We start from the raw sequence: 26,376 nt of genomic DNA, 5'->3' as shown, positions 1-26,376 counted from the left end.
ATAAAACATGTGACGTTTGTCTGTTCATAAAACATGTGACGAGTGTCTGTTCATAAAACATGTGCCGTGTGTCAGTTCATAAAACATGTGACGTGTGTCAGTTCGTAAAACGTGACGTGTGTCTGTTCATAAAACATGTGACGTGTGTCAGTTCATAAAACATGTGACGTGTGTCATTACATAAAACATGTGACGTGTGTCAGTTCATAAAACATGTGACGTGTGTCATTTCATAAAACGTGACGTTTTTCATTTCATAAAACATGTGACGTGTGTAATTTCATAAAACATGTGATGTGTGTCAGTTCTTAAAACATGACGTGTGTCAGTTCATAAAACATGTGACGTGTGTCAGTTCATAAAACATGAAGTGTCAGTTCATAAAACATGTGACGTGTGTCTGTTCATAAAACATGTGACGTGTGTCTGTTCATAAAACGTGACATGTGTCAGTTCATAAAACGTGACGAGTGTCAGTTCATAAAACATGTGACATGTGTCAGTTCATAAAACATGTGACGAGTGTCAGTTCATAAAACATGTGACGAGTGTCAGTTCATAAAACATGTGACGTGTGTCTGTTCATAAAACATGTGACATGTGTCAGTTCATAAAACATGTGACATGTGTCAGTTCATAAAACATGTGACGAGTGTCTTCATAAAACATGTGACGTGTGTCTGTTCATAAAACATGTGACGTGTGTCTGTTCATAAAACATGTGAAGAGTGTCTTCATAAAACATGACGTGTGTCTGTTCATAAAACATGTGACGTGTGTCAGTTATAAAACATGTGACGTGTGTAAGTTATAAAACATGTGACGTGTGTCAGTTCATAAAACATGACGTGTGTCAGTTCATAAAACATGTGACGTGTGTCAGTTCATAAAACATGACCTGTGTCAGTTCATAAAACATGTGACGTGTGTCTGTTCATAAAACATGTGACGAGTGTCTTCATAAAACATGTGACGTGTGTCTGTTCATAAAACATGTGACGTGTGTCAGTTCATAAAACATGTGACGTGTGTGTTCATAAAACATGTGACGAGTGTCAGTTCATAAAATATGTGACGTGTGTCAGTAGTTCATAAAACATGTGACGTGTGTCAGTTCATAAAACATGTGATGTGTGTCAGTTCATAAAACATGTGATATGTGTCAGTTCATAAAACATGTGACGTGTGTCTATTCATAAAACATGTGACGAGTGTCAGTTCATAAAACATGTGACGTGTGTCAGATCATAAAACATGTGATGTGTGTCAGTTCATAAAACATGTGACGTGTCAGTTCATAAAACATGTGATGTGTGTCAGTTCATAAAACGTGATGTGTGTCAGTTCATAAAACATGTGACGTGTTTCAGTTCATAAAACATGTGACATGTGTCAGTTCATAAAACATGTGACGTGTCAGTTCATAAAACATGTGATGTGTGTCAGTTCATAAAACATGTGACGTGTCACATTTCATAAAACATGACGTTTTTCATTTCATAAAACATGTGAAGTGTGTAATTTCATAAAACATGTGACGTGTGTCAGTTCATAAAACATGACGTGTGCCAGTTCATAAAACATGTGACGTGTGTCAGTTCATAAAACATGACGTGTGCCAGTTCATAAAACATGTGACGTGTGTCAGTTCATAAAACATGATGAGTCAGTTCATAAAACATGTGACGTGTGTCTGTTCATAAAACAAGTGACGTGTGTCAGTTCATAAAACATGTGATGTGTGTCAGTTCATAAAACATGTGATGTGTGTCAGTTCATAAAACATGTGACGTGTGTCTATTCATAAAACATGTGACGTTTGTCTGTTCATAAAACATGTGACGAGTGTCTGTTCATAAAACATGTGACGTGTGTCTATTCATAAAACGTGACGTTTGTCTGTTCATAAAACATGTGATGTGTGTCAGTTCATAAAACATGTGACGTGTGTCTATTCATAAAACATGTGACGTTTGTCTGTTCATAAAACATGTGACGAGTGTCTGTTCATAAAACATGTGACGTGTGTCTATTCATAAAACGTGACGTTTGTCTGTTCATAAAACATGTGATGTGTGTCAGTTCATAAAACATGTGACGTGTGTCTATTCATAAAACATGTGACGAGTGTCAGCTCCTAAAACATGTGACAAGTGTCTGTTCATAACATGTGACATGTGTCAGTTCATAAAACGTGACGAGTGTCAATTCATAAAACATGTGACGTGTGTCAGTTCATAAAACATGTGACGAGTGTCAGTTCATAAAACATGTGACGAGTGTCAGTTCATAAAACATGTGACGTGTGTCTGTTCAAAAAACATGTGACATGTGTCAGTTCATAAAACATGTGACGAATGTCTTCATAAAACATGACGTGTGTCTGTTCATAAAACATGTGACGTGTGTCAGTTATAAAACATGTGACGTGTGTAAGTTATAAAACATGTGACGTGTGTCAGTTCATAAAACATGACGTGTGTCAGTTCATAAAACATGTGACGTGTGTCAGTTCATAAAACATGACCTGTGTCAGTTCATAAAACATGTGACGTGTGTCTGTTCATAAAACATGTGACGAGTGTCTTCATAAAACATGTGACGTGTGTCTGTTCATAAAACATGTGACGTGTGTCAGTTCATAAAATATGTGACGTGTGTCAGTAGTTCATAAAACATGTGATGTGTGTCAGTTCATAAAATATGTGACGTGTGTCAGTAGTTCATAAAACATGTGATGTGTGTCAGTTCATAAAACATGACCTGTGTCAGTTCATAAAACATGTGACGTGTGTCTGTTCATAAAACATGTGACGAGTGTCTTCATAAAACATGTGACGTGTGTCTGTTCATAAAACATGTGACGTGTGTCAGTTCATAAAATATGTGACGTGTGTCAGTAGTTCATAAAACATGTGATGTGTGTCAGTTCATAAAATATGTGACGTGTGTCAGTAGTTCATAAAACATGTGATGTGTGTCAGTAGTTCATAAAACATGTGACGTGTGTCAGTAGTTCATAAAATATGTGATGTGTGTCAGTTCATAAAACATGCGATATGTGTCAGTTCATAAAACATGTGACGTGTGTCTATTCATAAAACATGTGACGAGTGTCAGTTCATAAAACATGTGACGTGTGTCAGTTCATAAAATATGTGACGTGTGTCAGTAGTTCATAAAATATGTGACGTGTGTCAGTAGTTCATAAAATATGTGACGTGTGTCAGTAGTTCATAAAACATGTGACGTGTGTCAGTAGTTCATAAAACATGTGATGTGTGTCAGTTCATAAAACATGTGATATGTGTCAGTTCATAAAACATGTGATATGTGTCAGTTCATAAAACATGTGACGTGTGTCTATTCATAAAACATGTGACGAGTGTCAGTTCATAAAACATGTGATGTGTGTCAGTTCATAAAACATGGGATGTGTGTCAGTTCATAAAACATGTGATGTGTGTCAGTTCATAAAACATGTGATGTGTGTCAGTTCATAAAACAAGTGACATGTGTCAGTTCATAAAACATGTGATGTGTGTCAGTTCATAAAACATGTGATGTGTGTCAGTTCATAAAACATGTGACATGTTTCAGTTCATAAAACATGTAACGTGTCAGTTCATAAAACATGTGACGTGTGTCTGTTCATAAAACGTGACGTGTGTCAGTTCATAAAACATGTGATGTGTGTCAGTTCATAAAACATGTGATGTGTGTCAGTTCATAAAACATGTGACGTGTTTCAGTTCATAGAACATGTGACGTGTCAGTTCATAAAACATGTGATGTGTTTCATTTCAAAGAACATGTAACGTGTGTCAGTTCATAAAACATGTGACTTGTGTCATTTCATAAAACATGTGACAGTTCATAAAACATGTGACGTGTGTCAGTTCATAAAACATGTGACGTGTCATTTCATAAAACATGTGACGTGTGTCAGTTCATAAAACATGTGACGTGTATCATTTCATAAAACATGTGACGTGTCAGTTCATAAAACATGTGACGTGTGTCAGTTCATAAAACATGTGACGCGTGTCAGTTCATAAAACATGTGACGTGTGTCATTTCATAGAACATGTGACATGTGTCAGTTCATAAAACATGTGACGTGTTTCATTTCAAAGAACATGTGATGTGTGTCAGTTCATAAAACATGTGATGTGTGTCAGTTCATAAAACATGTGACCTGTGTCAGTTCATAAAACATGTGACATGTGTCAGTTCATAAAACATGTGATGTGTGTCTGTTCATAAAACATGTGATGTGTGTCAGTTCATAAAATATGTGACGTATGTCATTTCATAAAACATGTGACGTGTTTCATTTCATAAAACATGTGACGTGTGTCAGTTCATAAAACATGTGACGTGTGTCAGTTCATATAACATGTGACATGTGTCAGTTCATAAAACATGATGTGTCAGTTCATATAACATGTGACGTGTGTCTGTTCATAAAACATGTGACGTGTGTCATTTCATAAAACTTGACGTGTGTCAGTTCATAAAACATGTGACGTGTGTCAGCTCATAAAACATGTGACATGTGTCAGTTCATAAAACATGTGATGTGTGTCAGTTCATAAAACTTATGACGTGTTTCATTTCAAAGAACATGTGACGTGTGTCAGTTCATAAAACATGTGACGTGTGTCAGTTCATAAAACATGTGACGTGTGTCATTTCATAAAACATGTGACATGTGTCAGTTCATAAAACATGTGACGAGTGTCAGTTCATAAAACATGTGACGAGTGTCTTCATAAAACATGAGACGTGTGTCTGTTCATAAAACGTGACGTGTGTCAGTTCATAAAACATGTGACGTGTGTCAGTTCATAAAACATGTGACGAGTGTCAGTTATAAAACATGTGACGTGTGTCAGTTCATAAAACATGTGACGAGTGTCAGTTATAAAACATGTGACGTGTGTCTGTTCATAAAACATGTGACATGTGTCAGTTCATAAAACATGTGACGTGTGTCTGTTCATAAAACATGTGACGAGTGTCAGTTATAAAACATGTGACGAGTGTCTGTTCATAAAACATGTGACGAGTGTCAGTTATAAAACATGTGACGTGTGTCTGTTCATAAAACATGTGACGATTGTCAGTTCATAAAACATGTGATGTGTGTCAGTTAATAAAACATGTGACATGTGTCAGTTCATAAAACATGTGACGAGTGTCTTCATAAAACATGTGACGTGTGTGTGTTCATAAAACATGTGACGTGTGTGTGTTCATAAAACATGTGACGAGTGTCAGTTCATAAAACATGTGACATGTGTCAGTTCATAAAACATGTGACGTGTGTCAGTTCATAAAACATGTGACATGTATCAGTTCATAAAACGTGACGTGTGTGTTCATAAAACATGTGACGAGTAGGGGTGCAACGGATCACAAAACTCACGTTTCGGATCGACTACGGATCATGAGTCACGGATCAGATCATTTTTCGGATCAGAATAAAAGGGGGAGGAGACTATTTTTATTTGCTTTCCATTTATTACATGTCAGTTCATAAAACATGTGACGAGTGTCAGTTCATAAAACATGTGACGTGTGTCAGTTCGTAAAACGTGACGTGTGTCTGTTCATAAAACATGTGCCGTGTGTCAGTTCATAAAACATGTGACGTGTGTCAGTTCGTAAAACGTGACGTGTGTCTGTTCATAAAACATGTGCCGTGTGTCAGTTCATAAAACATGTGACGTGTCAGTTCATAAAACATGTGACATGTGTCAGTTCATAAAACATGTGATGCGTGTCAGTTCATAAAACATGTGACGTGTGTCAGTTCATAAAACACGTGACGTGTCATTTCATAAAATGTGACGTGTCAGTTCATAAAACATGTGACGTGTCAGTTCATAAAACATGTGACGTGTCAGTTCATAAAACGTGACGTGTCAGTTCATAAAACATGTGACGTGTCAGTTCATAAAATGTGACATGTGTCAGTTCATAAAACATGTGACGTGTCAGTTCATAAAACATGTGACGCGTGTCAGTTCATAAAACATGTGACGTGTCAGTTCATAAAATGTGACATGTGTCAGTTCATAAAACATGTGACGTGTCAGTTCATAAAACATGTGACGTGTCAGTTCATAAAACGTGACGTGTCAGTTCATAAAACATGTGACGTGTCAGTTCATAAAACGTGACGTGTCAGTTCATAAAACATGTGACGTGTCAGTTCATAAAACATGTGATGTGTGTCAGTTCATAAAACATGTGACGTGTCAGTTCATAAAACATGTGATGTGTGTCAGTTCATAAAATATGTGACGTATGTCATTTCATAAAACATGTGACGTGTTTCATTTCATAAAACATGTGACGTGTGTCAGTTCATAAAACATGTGACGTGTGTCAGTTCATATAACATGTGACATGTGTCAGTTCATAAAACATGATGTGTGTCAGTTCATATAACATGTGACGTGTGTCTGTTCATAAAACATGTGACGTGTGTCATTTCATAAAACTTGACGTGTGTCAGTTCATAAAACATGTGACGCGTGTCAGCTCATAAAACATGTGACATGTGTCAGTTCATAAAACATGTGATGTGTGTCAGTTCATAAAACATGTGACGTGTTTCATTTCAAAGAACATGTGACGTGTGTCAGTTCATAAAACATGTGACGTGTGTCATTTCATAAAACATGTGACATGTGTCAGTTCATAAAACATGTGACGAGTGTCAGTTCATAAAACACGTGACGTGTCATTTCATAAAATGTGACGTGTCAGTTCATAAAACATGTGACGTGTCAGTTCATAAAACATGTGACGTGTCAGTTCATAAAACGTGACGTGTCAGTTCATAAAACATGTGACGTGTCAGTTCATAAAATGTGACATGTGTCAGTTCATAAAACATGTGACGTGTCAGTTCATAAAACATGTGACGCGTGTCAGTTCATAAAACATGTGACGTGTCAGTTCATAAAATGTGACATGTGTCAGTTCATAAAACATGTGACGTGTCAGTTCATAAAACATGTGACGTGTCAGTTCATAAAACGTGACGTGTCAGTTCATAAAACATGTGACGTGTCAGTTCATAAAACGTGACGTGTCAGTTCATAAAACATGTGACGTGTCAGTTCATAAAACATGTGATGTGTGTCAGTTCATAAAACATGTGACGTGTCAGTTCATAAAACATGTGATGTGTGTCAGTTCATAAAATATGTGACGTATGTCATTTCATAAAACATGTGACGTGTTTCATTTCATAAAACATGTGACGTGTGTCAGTTCATAAAACATGTGACGTGTGTCAGTTCATATAACATGTGACATGTGTCAGTTCATAAAACATGATGTGTGTCAGTTCATATAACATGTGACGTGTGTCTGTTCATAAAACATGTGACGTGTGTCATTTCATAAAACTTGACGTGTGTCAGTTCATAAAACATGTGACGTGTGTCAGCTCATAAAACATGTGACATGTGTCAGTTCATAAAACATGTGATGTGTGTCAGTTCATAAAACATGTGACGTGTTTCATTTCAAAGAACATGTGACGTGTGTCAGTTCATAAAACAAGTGACGTGTGTAATTTCATAAAACATGTGACATGTGTCAGTTCATAAAACATGTGACGAGTGTCAGTTCATAAAACATGTGACGAGTGTCTTCATAAAACATGTGACGTGTGTCTGTTCATAAAACATGTGACGTGTGTCTGTTCATAAAACATGTGACGAGTGTCAGTTATAAAACATGTGACGTGTGTCTGTTCATAAAACATGTGACGTGTGTCAGTTCATAAAACATGTGACGTGTGTCAGTTCATAAAACATGTGACGAGTGTCAGTTATAAAACATGTGACGAGTGTCAGTTATAAAACATGTGACGTGTGTCTGTTCATAAAACATGTGACGTGTGTCAGTTCATAAAACATGTGACGTGTGTCTGTTCATAAAACATGTGACGAGTGTCAGTTATAAAACATGTGACGTGTGTCTGTTCATAAAACATGTGACGTGTGTCAGTTCATAAAACATGTGACGTGTGTCTGTTCATAAAACATGTGACGTGTCAGTTCATAAAACGTGACGTGTCAGTTCATAAAACGTGACGTGTCAGTTCATAAAACATGTGACGTGTCAGTTCATAAAACATGTGACGCGTGTCAGTTCATAAAACATGTGACGTGTCAGTTCATAAAACATGTGATGTGTCAATTCATAAAACGTGACACGTCAGTTCATAAAACATGTGACATGTGTCAGTTCATAAAACGTGACGTGTCAGTTCATAAAACGTGATGTGTGTCAGTTCATAAAACATGTGACATGTATCAGTTCATAAAACATGTGACGTGTGTCAGTTCATAAAACATGTGACGTGTGTCTGTTCATAAAACGTACCGTGTGTCAGTTCATAAAACATGTGACGTGTGTCAGTTCATAAAACATGTGACGTGTGTCAGTTCATAAAACATGTGACGTGTTTCAGTTCATAAAACATGTGACGTGTGTCTGTTCATAAAACATGTGACGTGTGTCTGTTCATAAAACATGTGACGTGTGTCTGTTCATAAAACATGTGACGTGTGTCAGTTCATAAAACATGTGACGTGTGTCTGTTCATAAAACGTACCGTGTGTCAGTTCATAAAACATGTGACGTGTGTCAGTTCATAAAACATGTGACGTGTGTCAGTTCATAAAACATGTGAAGTGTGTCTGTTCATAAAACGTACCGTGTGTCAGTTCATAAAACATGTGACGTGTGTCAGTTCATAAAACACGTGACCTGTGTCAGTTCATAAAACATGTGACGTGTGTCAGTTCATAAAACATGTGACCTGTGTCAGTTCATAAAACATGTGACATGTGTCAGTTCATAAAACATGTGACGTGTGTCTGTTCATAAAACGTACCGTGTGTCAGTTCATAAAACATGTGACGTGTGTCAGTTCATAAAACATGTGACCTGTGTCAGTTCATAAAACATGTGACGTGTGTCAGTTCATAAAACATGTGACATGTGTCAGTTCATAAAACATGTGACGTGTCAGTTCATAAAACATGTGACGTGTGTCAGTTCATAAAACATGTGACATGTGTCAGTTCATAAAACATGTGACGTGTGTCAGTTCATAAAACATGTGACGTGTGTCAGTTCATAAAACATGTGACATGTGTCAGTTCATAAAACATGTGACGTGTCAGTTCATAAAACATGTGACGTGTGTCAGTTCATAAAACATGTGACCTGTGTCAGTTCATAAAACATGTGACGTGTGTCAGTTCATAAAACATGTGACATGTGTCAGTTCATAAAACATGTGACGTGTCAGTTCATAAAACATGTGACGTGTGTCTGTTCATAAAACATGTGACGTGTGTCAGTTCATAAAACATGTGACGTGTGTCTGTTCATAAAACATGTGACGTGTGTCAGTTCATAAAACATGTGACGTGTGTCTGTTCATAAAACATGTGACGTGTGTCAGTTCATAAAACATGTGACGTGTGTCAGTTCATAAAACATGTGACGTGTGTCTGTTCATAAAACATGTGACGTGTGTCAGTTCATAAAACATGTGACGTGTGTCTGTTCATAAAACGTACCGTGTGTCAGTTCATAAAACATGTGACGTGTGTCAGTTCATAAAACATGTGATGTGTGTCAGTTCATAAAACATGTGATGTGTGTCAGTTCATAAAACATGTGACGTGTGTCAGTTCATAAAACATGTGACGTGTGCTGTACCTCTGATCTTATGGATGACGAGGTCCACCTTCCCATAAGTCCCCTTGCCGAGTTCCCGCATGACCTCATAGTATTTGTTGACCTCGACCTTCTCCAGGTTTTGAGCGGCGAAGAGCTGCAGTTCCTCCAGGATGTCGACGGACACACGTGAGATGGCGGGAGAAGAGCTCATTCTGCTGACGACCGCTCGGCTTCACTGCAACACAAACAACACACCGGGGGGGTCATTAATATGAGTCATTAATAATAAGTAACTTACATTTTAAAAAGGGGTCATGCCCAGAGAAGGACTCATTGCCTATATTAGATGCTGAAAGACCGCCTCTAGAGAAGGAGATCAACGCCTACATCATCATGGCAACTTTGGCCCCGCCCACTGGAGTGTTAGTGAGATGAAGAGGAGAGACGAACGGACTACAAATAACACCACCTTATAAAGGATCCCAATGCAGGAAATGCATTATTAATTATTTATCTTCAACAATGTGAATGTCTCAGTTGAGCACTATCTATTACACTAGCGGCCAATCACAGCAGTGGGCGTTTACACTGAAGTCTCACAGCGGCCAATCACAGCAGTGGGCGTTTACACTGAAGTCTCACAGCGGCCAATCACAGCAGTGGGCGTTTACACTGAACTCTCACAGCGGCCAATCACAGCAGTGGGCGTTTACACTGAAGTCTCACAGCGGCCAATCACAGCAGTGGGCGTTTACACTGAAGTCTCACAGCGGCCAATCACAGCAGTGGGCGTTTACACTGAAGTCTCACAGCGGCCAATCACAGCAGTGGGCGTTTACACTGAAGTCTCACAGCGGCCAATCACAGCAGTGGGCGTTTACACTGAAGTCTCACAGCGGCCAATCACAGCAGTGGGCGTTTACACTGAAGTCTCACAGCGGCCAATCACAGCAGTGGGCGTTTACACTTAAGTCTCACAGCGGCCAATCACAGCAGTGGCCGTTTACACTGAGGTCTCACAGCGGCCAATCACAGCAGTGGCCGTTTACACTGAGGTCTCACAGCGGCCAATCACAGCAGTAGGCGTTGACACTGGGGTGCAGGATGAGTCTGAATACTTCCCAGCAACACGCATTATTAAACACTTCAAGCGCAGTCTGGAAATCTGACATCCTCACACCAGGACGTAATAAAGAGCCCAGAATAACAGCGGCTGGTGCAGAACATGACTCACCGGCCAGAGCAATACACACACACACACACACACACACACATACAGGTTAGCATGACTTATAAGGACAATTTCTTCAAACCAGAAAAAAAGGTGGTTTAGGGGGACTATGACTTCCTTTAATGCTAGAGCTTTCAAATAAAAATGGAAATGCTTTAAAAAAATCCTGGGTTCAAAACACAAACTTTATTATTTATTTAAACTTTATAAAACATGATACATGGCACCCTGATTTTTTGCTGACTTACAAGGACGTGTGTCCTAGAAGACAAAAACCAGGATTATGAGGACAAAGGGTTTACAAGGACTATGTGATGTCACAATGACATCACAGTTCATTAGCATATACAACGAAACATGACTACACACTGCACTGCAAAGACAGATGGGTTTACTGGGACTGTGAGATGTCTTTGACATGAATTATCACTACACAAAAACGAAGCCAGAAAGGTTTGTACTCTGATATCACCCATGAAACCGAAACAGACCTTTAGCTTTAAGGTTTATTGTTTGGATTATATTATAAAGTGCTGGTCATATAATTAGAATATCATCAAAAAGTTTATTTATTTCACTAATTCCATTCAAAAAGTGAAACGTGTATATTTTATTCATTCATTACACACAGACTGATATATTTCAAATGTTTATTTCTTTTAATGTTGATGATTATAACTGACAACTAAGAGAAATCCCAAATTCAGAATCTCAGAAAATTAGAATATTGTGAAAAGGTTGAATATTGAAGACACACTCTAATCAGCTGATGAACTCAGAACACCTGCAAAGGCCTTTAAATGGTCTCTCAGTCTAGTTCTGTAGGCGACACAAGCATGGGGAAGACTGATGACCTGACAGATGTCCAGAAGACAACCATTGACACACAAGGAGGGCCAGACACAAAAGGTCATTGCAAAAGAGGCTGGCTGTTCACAGAGCTCTGTGTCCAAGCTCATTAATAGAGAGGCGAAGGGAAGGAAAAGATGTGGTAGAAAAAAGTGTACAAGCAATAGGGATAACCGCACCCTGGAGAGGATTGTGAAACAAAACCCATTCAATATATGGGGGAGATTCACAAAGAGTGGACTGCAGCTGGAGTCAGTGCTTCAAGAACCAGACGTATGCAAGACATGGGTTTCAGCTGTCGCACTCTTGAGCAACAGACAGCGTCAGAAGCGTCTCGCCTGGGCTAAAGACAAAAAGGACTGGACTGCTGCTGAGTGGCCAAAGTTATGTTCTCTGATGAAGTCAATCAGGGTCCCAGAGTCTGGAGGAAGAGAGGAGAGGCACACAATCCACGTTGCTTGAGGTTCAGTGTAAAGTTTCCACAGTCAGTGATGTTTTGGGGTGCCATGTCATCTGCTGGTGTTGGTCCACTGTGTTTTCTGAGGTCAAAGGTCAACGCAGCCGTATACCAGGAAGTTTTAGAGCACTTCATGCTTCCTGCTGCTGACGAACTTTTATGGAGATGCGGATTTCATTTTCCAGCAGGACTGGGACCAGCACACAGTGCCAAAGCAACCAGTGCCTGGTTTAAGAACCATGGTATCCCTGTTCTTAATTGGCCAGCAAACTCGCCTGACCTTAAGCTCATAGAACATCTCTGGGGTATTGTGAAGAGGAAGATGCGATATGCCAGACCCAACAATGTAGAAGAGCTGAAGGCCACTATCAGAGCAACCTGGGCTCTCATAACACCTGAGCAGTGCCAGACTGATCGACTCCATGCCACGCCGCATCGCTGCAGTAGTTCAAGCAAAACCAGCCCCAGCTGAGCATTGAGTGCTGGACATGCTCATACTTTTCATGTTCATACTTTTCAGTTGGCCGAGATTTGTATTGGTCTTAAGTAATATTCAAATTTTCTGAGATACTGAATTTGGGATTTATTTGAAATATATCAGTCTGTGTGTAATTAATGAATATAATAGACAAGTTTCACTTTTTGAATGGAATTAGTGAAATAAATAAACTTTTTGATGATATTCTAATTATATATGACCAGCACCTCTATGCTGGGTTCAGTCCTTTTTGTTGGGTGGTTTTCACTATGACGACTAGGTTTTGGGTCACTCACTGCTGAGTTAGCAGCTGGGTTACTCTCACTGACAGTAGTAATAGTGCTCCCCATCACAAACATGTCCAGCTAATGGGTCACATAACCAGCGCACTATCAAATCTTTACAGAGAGAAAAGAGAAGACTGCACCCATATCAACATCACAGAGTGTAGTGTCATGAAGCATGCCTTCTGCCGCTGCCACACGTGCAGTCTGGGAATCTTTGTTGATTACACTGGGAGTCATGTAGAGTGATCATACCATGCTCGACTGAAAGTGAAGCCTTTAATGTCAGAATGAGGAGATGACACCAGCTACAGCTGCTTTAGCACAGAGCAGGGGTGTCCAAACTCGGTCCTGGAGGGCCACTGTCCTGCAGAGTTCAGCTCCATCTTGCCTCAACACTCCTGCCCGGAAGCTTCTGTATGCCTTGATGAGCTGATTTAGCTGTGTTTGATAGGGGTTGGAGCTCTACTTTGCAGAACAGGACAGTGGATTAACCCCCTCCATCCATATGGATTTATTTGACCATCTCTTTATGAACGTTTTGAAGCCTCAGAGTTTTGGTTGAACAGACTTTCAATGGAAGGACAGAAATCTCTCAGATTTCATAAAACATATCTTCATTTGTGTGCTAAAGATGAATGAAAGTCTTATGGGTTTGGAACGACATGAGGGAGAGTAAATTATATTTTTGGGTGAATTAACCCTTTGAAATATTCAAACCATTAGAGTGATACTGTAGTAGTGCTACAGTGGTTGGATTAGAAGCATGACTGCCTCCGGATCGTCTTTGCAAGTTTTACTGAAACATCCTCGCGGGTTCTAAAGAAACAATACCTCCCCTTCATTAAAGAGGCTTCTGAGAGGTGGCAAATAAGCAGTTGAGCAAGTTATTAAAATAAAGTCACAAGTTTTAACCATGTTAATGTTTTGAATTTAATATTTTGAAGAGCTTTAAAACAGTCAATGTGAACAACAATACATTTTGGTTATCTTGCCACAGATGAAGATATCTGAAACATCAACTACAGTTAATGCATGTCAGACGAAACAAAATGCCCAATCACAGCAGCCACTTCTGCTTTTTCTTCATATCAGTCGATGTTCCCACGATGTTCAGCACTTCCATCACTAAAAACAAGAAAGCATTGCAGTGTGAAATGTTTAATATTTAAAAAATGTTCAGACTTATAAAATCTAAAAAACTGCCATACTAGCGAGCTGACTTGTTCTCCTGTTTTATCAACAATTTCCTCGCTCTCTGCGGCCCTCATTTTCCACTTATCACTCCCCGCCGGTTCTGTTACAGAAGAGTCCAACACGAGACAACGATATGGCGCAACCAGACAGGATACTGTTACATGATTGGCTGTTAGCGGGTCACGCCCTACGTTGCTAGGTTACCAGAGAGCGAGTGCCTTTGTTCATGCAACCAAACTTGCTTCCCAACCTCTGGTTTCTTCCGACAAAGAAAAAAAAATTATCGAAAGTTTTATCGAACGCATTTTTATTGATATCGGTTACGTGTCTATCGTGATACATATCGTTATCGTTTTATCGGCCAGCCCTACGCAGTGCTGAGTTTATTTACACACGTACAGCTCATGATACAGCATCTCAGAACAGCTCATTTACTGTGAACACAGCTGAAAACACCGGATCATGAGCTGCCCGATGTCAAACAACAGTACTCGAACCATCAGCACACATTTATTCGCTGACAGTCAGATAAAAATAAAAAGATTGATGTGTAACATTTAAATAAATTATTACATTTTATTACATTTCAGGAATCATAAGAATAGACAATTTTTTTCTACAGTATAATGTTATCCAATCACTCCATTCAAACTGGGTTTGACAATCATCTGTCATAGTCACACTGCAGAGATCTGTGATCGCACAGACCAGGGCCCTCATTTATCAACGGTGCGTACACACAGATCTGTGCGTAGTGAGTGCGTAAAATAACAGTTTCACGCAAAGTGTGGGATCTAACAACTTGAACTTGGACGTAGAAATGTGTGTAAATATAAGCACATCTCTGAGCACGCTTACGCTGAGAATCTAGTGCTAGAACAGCGACACTACACATAAAAAGCATTTAAGACAGTTTGCATTAAGCAGATCACATATGTCCTGTTTCCTTTAATTATAAAACACTCAATGTCTCATTTTTGTAGGTGTAAACAAGATGTGTAATTTTTGTCAAACCCTATAAAAGACAGCTGTGACAAATGTAATTTATTTCCTTGGACCCAACCTACATCCAGTTCCCTTACCGAAATCCTCAACAAGCTGGAATAAAATGGGGCTATCATGCTATCGAATTTGATGATGTAAATAGAAAAGGGTTTCATTCTGTTAACATGCAAATCATTTATGATGCAAATTTGTTGTTGTTAAACGTCGTTGCGCAACTCCTTCTGTGTTTGTGAAGTTCCTCTTCTTCGCCACAATTGCAGTGAGGAAAAAACACAATCACGTGATTTTTAAAGGGAGTGTTGTCCCCATATATGGTTGATTGGAGGCGTTTCCGAATGCTTATGACCGTGAACAAGAATTGCACATGTGGGATTTATCAACATTGAGTGCTTACTCATGTGCGTAAGAACTGTGGTGCGCATGTTTGATAAATACAGATTTTATTGTACTTAGGCCCATTTTAAATTTCATTCGTAGGACAAAATATAGAACCTTTTCTACGCACTGTTGATAAATGACCCACAGTTCAGAACATGTGATTTGCGGATTAATTGCAAAATTTTACCAAAAGTCCAGTGCTCAGATACTGTACAAAATAAAATATTAAAAAACAAACTGGCTTAAACACTAATGTATCTTACAAAACGACACAATACCTGTTCTGAACTTGCTTCTGGCAAACAGGGTGTAAATATCTCAGTGGAGGCAACATCTGTGTTCATCTGTAAAGGAGAGGATGAAAAGAAACACGGCTGTAAGACACTCGCTGGAGCTCAAGAAGCTGCAAAATAAGACTAAACCTAGACATGTAGTTTTTGGAAACAAACTGAATAAACATGGGTTACTCTGAAGGCATTCTGTTCCCTCTATAACTAATACACTACAGTGTCCTAGTAAACCTGTCTGTCCTCACAATGCAGTGTGTTTTCAGTTTCACACACTCATGCTCCAGTGTTTCCTCTATAACTAATACACTACAGTGTCCTAGTAAACCTGTCTGTCCTCACAATGCAGTGTGTTTTCAGGTTCACACACTCATGTCCCAGTGTTTCCTCTATAACTAATACACTACAGTGTCCTAGTAAACCTGTCTGTCCTCACAATGCAGTGTGTTTTCAGTTTCACACACTCATGTCCCAGTGTTTCCTCTATAACTAATACACTACAGTGTCCTAGTAAACCTGTCTGTCCTCACAATGCAGTGTGTTTTCAGTTTCACACACTCATGTCCCAGTGTTTCCTCTATAACTAATACACTACAGTGTCCTAGTAAACCTGTCTGTCCTCACAATGCAGTGTGTTTTCAGGTTCACACACTCATGTCCCAGTGTTTCCTCTATAACTAATACACTACAGTGTCCTAGTAAACCTGTCTGTCCTCACAATGCAGTGTGTTTTCAGGTTCACACACTCATGTCCCAGTGTTTCCTCTATAACTAATACACTACAGTGTCCTAGTAAACCTGTCTGTCCTCACAATGCAGTGTGTTTTCAGTTTCACACACTCATGTCCCAGTGTTTCCTCTATAACTAATACACTACAGTGTCCTAGTAAACCTGTCTGTCCTCACAATGCAGTGTGTTTTCAGGTTCACACACTCATGTCCCAGTGTTTCCTCTATAACTAATACACTACAGTGTCCTAGTAAACCTGTCTGTCCTCACAATGCAGTGTGTTTTCAGGTTCACACACTCATGTCCCAGTGTTTCCTCTATAACTAATACACTACAGTGTCCTAGTAAACCTGTCTGTCCTCACAATGCAGTGTGTTTTCAGTTTCACACACTCATGTCCCAGTGTTTCCTCTATAACTAATACACTACAGTGTCCTAGTAAACCTGTCTGTCCTCACAATGCAGTGTGTTTTCAGTTTCACACACTCATGCTCCAGTGTTTCCTCTATAACTAATACACTACAGTGTCCTAGTAAACCTGTCTGTCCTCACAATGCAGTGTGTTTTCAGGTTCACACACTCATGTCCCAGTGTTTCCTCTATAACTAATACACTACAGTGTCCTAGTAAACCTGTCTGTCCTCACAATGCAGTGTGTTTTCAGGTTCACACACTCATGTCCCAGTGTTTCCTCTATAACTAATACACTACAGTGTCCTAGTAAACCTGTCTGTCCTCATAATGCAGTGTGTTTTCAGGTTCACACACTCATGTCCCAGTGTTTCCTCTATAACTAATACACTACAGTGTCCTAGTAAACCTGTCTGTCCTCACAATGCAGTGTGTTTTCAGTTTCACACACTCATGCCCCAGTGTTTCCTCTATAACTAATACACTACAGTGTCCTAGTAAACCTGTCTGTCCTCACAATGCAGTGTGTTTTCAGGTTCACACACTCATGTCCCAGTGTTTCCTCTATAACTAATACACTACAGTGTCCTAGTAAACCTGTCTGTCCTCACAATGCAGTGTGTTTTCAGTTTCACACACTCATGCCCCAGTGTTTCCTCTATAACTAATACACTACAGTGTCCTAGTAAACCTGTCTGTCCTCACAATGCAGTGTGTTTTCAGGTTCACACACTCATGTCCCAGTGTTTCCTCTATAACTAATACACTACAGTGTCCTAGTAAACCTGTCTGTCCTCACAATGCAGTGTGTTTTCAGGTTCACACACTCATGTCCCAGTGTTTCCTCTATAACTAATACACTACAGTGTCCTAGTAAACCTGTCTGTCCTCACAATGCAGTGTGTTTTCAGTTTCACACACTCATGCCCCAGTGTTTCCTCTATAACTAATACACTACAGTGTCCTAGTAAACCTGTCTGTCCTCACAATGCAGTGTGTTTTCAGGTTCACACACTCATGTCCCAGTGTTTCCTCTATAACTAATACACTACAGTGTCCTAGTAAACCTGTCTGTCCTCACAATGCAGTGTGTTTTCAGGTTCACACACTCATGCCCCAGTGTTTCCTCTATAACTAATACACTACAGTGTCCTAGTAAACCTGTCTGTCCTCACAATGCAGTGTGTTTTCAGGTTCACACACTCATGCCCCAGTGTTTGCTCTATAACTAATACACTACAGTGTCCAAGTAAACCTGTCTGTCCTCACAATGCAGTGTGTTTTCAGGTTCACACACTCATGTCCCAGTGTTTCCTCTATAACTAATACACTACAGTGTCCTAGTAAACCTGTCTGTCCTCACAATGCAGTGTGTTTTCAGGTTCACACACTCATGCCCCAGTGTTTCCTCTATAACTAATACACTACAGTGTCCTAGTAAACCTGTCTGTCCTCACAATGCAGTGTGTTTTCAGGTTCACACACTCATGTCCCAGTGTTTCCTCTATAACTAATACACTACAGTGTCCTAGTAAACCTGTCTGTCCTCACAATGCAGTGTGTTTTCAGGTTCACACACTCATGTCCCAGTGTTTCCTCTATAACTAATACACTACAGTGTCCTAGTAAACCTGTCTGTCCTCACAATGCAGTGTGTTTTCAGGTTCACACACTCATGTCCCAGTGTTTCCTCTATAACTAATACACTACAGTGTCCTAGTAAACCTGTCTGTCCTCACAATGCAGTGTGTTTTCAGTTTCACACACTCATGCCCCAGTGTTTCCTCTATAACTAATACACTACAGTGTCCTAGTAAACCTGTCTGTCCTCACAATGCAGTGTGTTTTCAGGTTCACACACTCATGTCCCAGTGTTTCCTCTATAACTAATACACTACAGTGTCCTAGTAAACCTGTCTGTCCTCACAATGCAGTGTGTTTTCAGGTTCACACACTCATGTCCCAGTGTTTCCTCTATAACTAATACACTACAGTGTCCAAGTAAACCTGTCTGTCCTCACAATGCAGTGTGTTTTCAGGTTCACACACTCATGTCCCAGTGTTTCCTCTATAACTAATACACTACAGTGTCCTAGTAAACCTGTCTGTCCTCACAATGCAGTGTGTTTTCAGGTTCACACACTCATGTCCCAGTGTTTCCTCTATAACTAATACACTACAGTGTCCTAGTAAACCTGTCTGTCCTCACAATGCAGTGTGTTTTCAGGTTCACACACTCATGTCCCAGTGTTTCCTCTATAACTAATACACTACAGTGTCCTAGTAAACCTGTCTGTCCTCACAATGCAGTGTGTTTTCAGTTTCACACACTCATGCCCCAGTGTTTCCTCTATAACTAATACACTACAGTGTCCTAGTAAACCTGTCTGTCCTCACAATGCAGTGTGTTTTCAGGTTCACACACTCATGTCCCAGTGTTTCCTCTATAACTAATACACTACAGTGTCCTAGTAAACCTGTCTGTCCTCACAATGCAGTGTGTTTTCAGGTTCACACACTCATGCCCCAGTGTTTCCTCTATAACTAATACACTACAGTGTCCTAGTAAACCTGTCTGTCCTCACAATGCAGTGTGTTTTCAGGTTCACACACTCATGCCCCAGTGTTTGCTCTATAACTAATACACTACAGTGTCCAAGTAAACCTGTCTGTCCTCACAATGCAGTGTGTTTTCAGGTTCACACACTCATGTCCCAGTGTTTCCTCTATAACTAATACACTACAGTGTCCTAGTAAACCTGTCTGTCCTCACAATGCAGTGTGTTTTCAGGTTCACACACTCATGCCCCAGTGTTTCCTCTATAACTAATACACTACAGTGTCCTAGTAAACCTGTCTGTCCTCACAATGCAGTGTGTTTTCAGGTTCACACACTCATGTCCCAGTGTTTCCTCTATAACTAATACACTACAGTGTCCTAGTAAACCTGTCTGTCCTCACAATGCAGTGTGTTTTCAGGTTCACACACTCATGTCCCAGTGTTTCCTCTATAACTAATACACTACAGTGTCCTAGTAAACCTGTCTGTCCTCACAATGCAGTGTGTTTTCAGGTTCACACACTCATGTCCCAGTGTTTCCTCTATAACTAATACACTACAGTGTCCTAGTAAACCTGTCTGTCCTCACAATGCAGTGTGTTTTCAGTTTCACACACTCATGCCCCAGTGTTTCCTCTATAACTAATACACTACAGTGTCCTAGTAAACCTGTCTGTCCTCACAATGCAGTGTGTTTTCAGGTTCACACACTCATGTCCCAGTGTTTCCTCTATAACTAATACACTACAGTGTCCTAGTAAACCTGTCTGTCCTCACAATGCAGTGTGTTTTCAGGTTCACACACTCATGTCCCAGTGTTTCCTCTATAACTAATACACTACAGTGTCCAAGTAAACCTGTCTGTCCTCACAATGCAGTGTGTTTTCAGGTTCACACACTCATGTCCCAGTGTTTCCTCTATAACTAATACACTACAGTGTCCTAGTAAACCTGTCTGTCCTCACAATGCAGTGTGTTTTCAGGTTCACACACTCATGTCCCAGTGTTTCCTCTATAACTAATACACTACAGTGTCCTAGTAAACCTGTCTGTCCTCACAATGCAGTGTGTTTTCAGGTTCACACACTCATGTCCCAGTGTTTCCTCTATAACTAATACACTACAGTGTCCTAGTAAACCTGTCTGTCCTCACAATGCAGTGTGTTTTCAGGTTCACACAGCGCTTGACTCTACATCAAATCTCTATCAACTTTATACTTTTCAGATGTACAATAAATAAACATAATATTAAAAATTCATCTGGCTTAAACACTAATGTATCTTACAAAACGACACAATACCTGTTGTGAACTTGCTTCTGGCAAACAGGGTGTGGATTGTATCAACCTTATTTTGAAAATATGAACAAGGCTTGTTTTACGGATATTACAAATAAGGAAAACGGAGCAAGAAAAGAACAAGATCTGCTAAAACTCAAAATATCATGCCCTTTTCTAACTAATCCTAAACTAACTTTTCTTCACGGGACAGAAAAGCCCTCTTTGTTCTCTTTATACGGGTCATTCTCCTTCTGATGATTGTGAAAGAGTGCGCCGGTGTCTACTGTTGCTATTATCAGAGGCCACTTTATCTGATTGATGGACAAAACGCACAGCTTATATTTTATATAAAATAACAGTGATGTTTTCACGCAATGAAAGCGTTTTATTTCAACAGTAGTGACCGCAGTGACGACTTTGCAGTTGACAATGGCTTGAGCGGTTTGACTCAGAACTATTCCTGTCTCGACAGAGAGCTGTCATCTGCTCTTGTGATCTGTATCTGCTTGCGCGTTACACGCGAATGGTGCTTTTGTGCATTCAAGCGTTTGAAGCGAATTCGCATCTGACGCCCCAGTTGAAAAATTTGAACTTTGGCATCAATTCGCGGCACGTTAACCAATCAGGAGCCTGCTCGCTGCGGTCATGTGGTAAAGTGATGTGATGAGAAACCCTGCATAATTTAAAAATACTACTATTGTGTCACAAAATTTAGTTTTAAGACTTTTTCAGGTGACAATGTAGTTGTTTAAAGCTCAAATCTGTGGTTTATTTATAAAGAGAGCGCCTATTTAAAAAAAAAATCTTGTGTTTTTGGAATTGTGAGATCCAGGCGATCACCGGGCAATCAGCGCTCATAACCCCGGCGAAGGCAGCCTTTCCTCCGCCAGTCCTTCTGCCGTCTGCCGCTGGCTCTGATGTCCTGTAGTGGTGCATCTTGTGTAGATCTAACGGGCGATCTTTGGTGTCATGAATCTATAATTTGTTGTCTGCCAAATCGTTTTGACTGAGGGCAAAGAGAAGTTTCATAACTTTTTATTTTAAGTATATTTAAATACACATGCAGTGAAGATAATGTAGGAGTCGCCTGGACCACATTTGTGTGGCTATTAATGCTTAATATATATTTTTAATGAAAATGAAAAGAGGCAGAGTGGTTTTTTATGACATATTTCATATTTTATGAGTGCCTTGAACGCGCGTCAATTTCGCATCCAGCTCTCGATTTCTACGCGCGTCCAATTCGCTGCGGACGCGCGAATGCATTCATTGACGCTCTATTCGCGTTTGGTGTGAACGCAGCATGACACATGTCAATGAGCTACGTACAGAGAGCTGTCATCTGCTCATGTGATGGCAGTGGCCGTCCTGAGGAGAACGTGGGCTGCTCTAACACGTATCAATGAGCGACGGACAGAGAGCAAGCCCAATCCAGTGAAGGCGGTAAAGAAAACAGTGTGTGTCTGTGAAGGCGAGCTGTGAAGGTGTGGATGACGCAGCACGATTCAAAAATACATGTTTCAAGATCGATTTGTAATCGATGCATCGAGAAAACGAGTGAATCGTTACACCCCTAATTATTGGCACTGGAATCTGATATTGGCTACATTTAAAACAACAATGTGAATAGCTGTACTAAAAAATCTGATCTGAGCACAGACTGTGATGACGCGTTTCAACGGTCATCAATATCGTAAATCCTGCAACGTTTTTTGTAATTTCATTTTTAAAAATATATATACATTTATAACACTAATACTTTGTATTTTATTGCTTTTGCATAAAATGACAAAAACAAGTTACCGCTGCTGTGAGGGTGTTACTAATACAGCGTCTATGGGAGTGATGGTGAAAATTAACATCTTAATTTTAAATTAACATCTTAACATCTCATCACATACGTGTGATGGTACATGTCTTCAAATGCACTATTGTGTTGTACTCTGACATTATAAAACAGGACAGATGTATGTGGTGTACCTTTAAATCTGTGGATATACGGCTGCTCGAGGTGTGGCTCGTCAGGTCTGGAGTTAATGTGGTCTTCTGCGTCTCGCACAGGCTTAGGTCTGCGTCGTCCATTTCATCTGGCTGCAGAATTAAAGGCATAGTATTTTAAACAGAATAAAAAAAAGCATACAAATATTTGCAAATACACAAATCTAATATGATACTCACTCTATTTTTTCCCTCTTTTTGAAAGTTGTGAAATCACCATTGTGGCGTTTTTCTTTTGCTATTTGAGTAAATCGGCACACAAAAAAATATTTAATGTATTCATTCACAGCTATAATATTTAACCCAACTATGATGACTTCCGCTCGGAGAAACCTGGAAATGTGAAATGGGTCTATAGAGCACCAAGGCTCGTAGTGTGAACGTCGCCTTAAGTGTACACGCTCAGAAAAGTGTATGTTAGATCAGCGTGTAAATATAAAGTTTATCTGGCAAGGCTTTAAAACGCATGCAAACATAAGCTTTCATGATGGCGAAGATTGCGATGCCACTCTATCGCTGCGCTGCAAAACATGTGTGAACGTAGGGCTGTAACGATTTGACCAAAAATAAAAATCTCGATGAAATTAACATTTTACCTCGATTACGATTAACGAACGATTATTTTGCTCTTCTTTTTTTTTTGCTTTCCTTTTTTGCCCTTATAGTTCACTGATAAGGTTTGTACTGTAAATATTTTCTACTATTAAAGGTGGGACATTTTTTTTCTAATGAAAGTGCATTTCTTTGTGATTTTAAAATACTTGAAGGAAACGGTTGACTTTCAGCAGTTATTGTCTGTGGGGCAGATTTCTGCTTGTTGTACACCAGATACAGATAAATTAACACTATAGGCCTACATTACATTTATCTTAATGCATTAATGAGACAGTGATTGTGTGTGTGAATTAGTCATACCGTATTATTAATTATGAAGCTGTGGTTTGTACTTACTTCAAAAGGTAGACAAATCTATGCCATAACGGTATCTAAGCTACTTTAGTGATGAATCACGGGACGGCGTTGACACTGCGTTTCTGCTGCTCTCTGCGCGCGATCTTCACGGGATGTGTGAGCTTCTGTCTCAGTGTTCGTGTATCACAATATATCAGGCGTTAGTTCAACATAATACGCATCTGATGGTCTAAAAACGCTTCAGTGTTCAAACTGGCAGGGCTTAAAACAAATACAAATGACAAGCTTGTGAGGACGCAAGTGAAAGTGATCTGGCTTCGGGGCACTCGCGCCGTCTGTGTGTGTGTATCAGCGCATATAAGAGCGGCGATTAACTTCCCTGTATAAACTGTGTAAAACATGCAATTACCATAGTAATACTGAGCATCTATAAACACAGATAACTGCTCCTGCATCTTTCCGTGTGCCTGCAAACTGCACTTGATGTGACTGACGGGGCAGAGTCACGTGACTAAAACCGAAATGGCAAAATTACGTCGGTTAGAGGTTCTAAATTAGTCGATTACTTTTCGATTAATCGTCCAGCCCTATGTGAACGTGCATCATGTTGGACAGTATGTTGGGACGGAGGTTCCAGAAGTGCAACGATCTCTCTACAAGGCAGAACGTGGATATAATAGTTTACAATCTAAGATCGTGATATATCGCACAGCCCTCCTTGTCCTTTGGCAGTTTATCACGTGACGCTCTGAACGCTCTCATCACATACGTGTGATGGTACATGTCTTCAAATGCACTATTGTGTTGTCCTCTGACATTATAAAACAGGACAGATGTATGTGGTGTACCTTTAAATCTGTGGATATACGACTGCTCGAGGTGTGGCTCGTCAGGTCTGGAGTTAATGTGGTCTTAGGTCTGCGTCGTCCATTTCATCTGGCTGCAGAATTAAAGGCATAGTATTTTAAACAGAATAAAAAAACAGCATAAAAATATTAGCAAATACATAAATCTAATATGATACACATCCATACAGTGTCTATCCACCTTATTTCGCAATGCAAAAGTAACCTATTTTCTTTGAATGCACAAGATTTCTAATTCATCAGCACCATTATGAGTAAAACATAATGCTATTCTATGTGCTGCTGTATTATTAAGACTGACCGATGATTATAAATAAGTACAATTAATTTCCTGTTTCACATGACAGCTTATTTTACATGAGCAGGCTTGAAAGTACCTCTAAATGAGTCCATATCAATTTTCACTTTTCACTTTTAATCCATATATTACTTTATTATGCCAACAAAACAAAAAATGTAGTAAAGATAATATTCTTTTATTCCTTTTTGTTTTTTTATTCTGATATTCCAGCCTTAAACGTGTTTAATTATTATCTTAAGTTAATATGCTAAATTTGACAGGTTAAATTGTACTGTAACAGTCAATATATTAATAATTAGAAAGATCAATTCTATATTTAACCTAGGTTCAAGTAAAAAGTCAGACATTAAATATTACATGACATAACTTTATTACATAACTTTTGGATTATTAAATATGTTTAAAATGTAGACTAATGGAGTGTAAAGCTGCCCAAAGATTATTTTAGGGAAGATTTGCATTACAATAATTATACTCGGTCACAATTTCATCAAAAGATGTCGAATTAACATTTGCAGACATTCAGAATACTTTAACTTTACCTGATGAGATTTATTTTTGCTTTTAAATGCATTTGAATATGTAATGATTATAAAGCTCATTTAATCCTGTCACAACGCACATTCAAGGCAATCTGAGGCTTTATAAACAGCTGAATTCCTCAATGATGGGAAGATTATTAATAATTGTTAATACTTATTCTTAATAATTATAACTTTTCATTAATAAATACATGCGTTATTCAGTTTCCGGGGTCACGTTAACATTACCATGAGACTCGCGCTCGACTGTGTAAATATATATATTAAAGTCTGCCAACCGAAAACTAAGTGCAGACAAACACATAGATATGACTAATTTATATGAATCACTATATAAAACATATAAACGTAATGTACTTACCTACTAGGCTGCTGTTTGACAGGGCCGCGATGACGGTCACACTCCGGTAGGATCTCAATAATGCGCCTGCGCGTCTTTAACCAATCAGACAACCGCGCGCCATTTTCAAACCGTCAACGCCCATTATCGTGTAAATGTGTGTACGCTAGCAGTGGCAGATCCCGCCGATAGGCGGAGTGATGAGATACACACAAACACACCAGAAAACTGGTATACCTACTTAAAGGGACATTCAATAAAAAAGCAGGAGGATGTTCCTGAGGTTCATAGAGATGATTTCACGCTGTTTGAATTACAAGGACATGTCCTAGGTCCTTATAATCCCAAATGTCCTTATAATGCTGGTGTGTAAACTGGTGAAATGTCCTTGTAATACACCAAAACCAACACACACACACACACACACACACACACACACACACACACACACACACACACACACACACACACACACACACACACACACACACACACATATATACACACACACTTACTCTGTGCTCAGGACTCTTCTACAGACGTTACA

At 39.4% G+C, this 26,376-nt stretch overlaps 1 protein-coding gene across 1 annotated transcript in view; it reads right to left on the bottom strand.

The window, feature by feature from the left end:
• bsk146 (brain specific kinase 146) overlaps nt 1-26,228 on the bottom strand; it is a gene marked incomplete at its 3' end in the record, with an annotated part of 41,943 nt that extends 15,715 nt beyond the window's left edge. The window contains 5 exon segments of the mRNA XM_079846195.1: nt 9,763-9,958; nt 15,881-15,946; nt 22,851-22,961; nt 24,629-24,720; nt 25,851-26,228. Of these exon segments, the coding sequence (XP_079702321.1) occupies nt 9,763-9,934 (172 nt within the window). The 5' untranslated portion in view covers nt 9,935-9,958; nt 15,881-15,946; nt 22,851-22,961; nt 24,629-24,720; nt 25,851-26,228.
• Between the last annotated feature and the right edge of the window lie 148 nt (nt 26,229-26,376).

Source organism: Gobio gobio, assembly GCF_949357685.1.
Source record: "Gobio gobio genome assembly, chromosome: 20".
In the NCBI taxonomy this organism is placed as follows: domain Eukaryota; kingdom Metazoa; phylum Chordata; class Actinopteri; order Cypriniformes; family Gobionidae; genus Gobio; species Gobio gobio.
The sequence above is the reverse complement of the archived record's forward strand: the minus strand, read 5'-3'. Positions and strand labels throughout refer to the sequence as shown.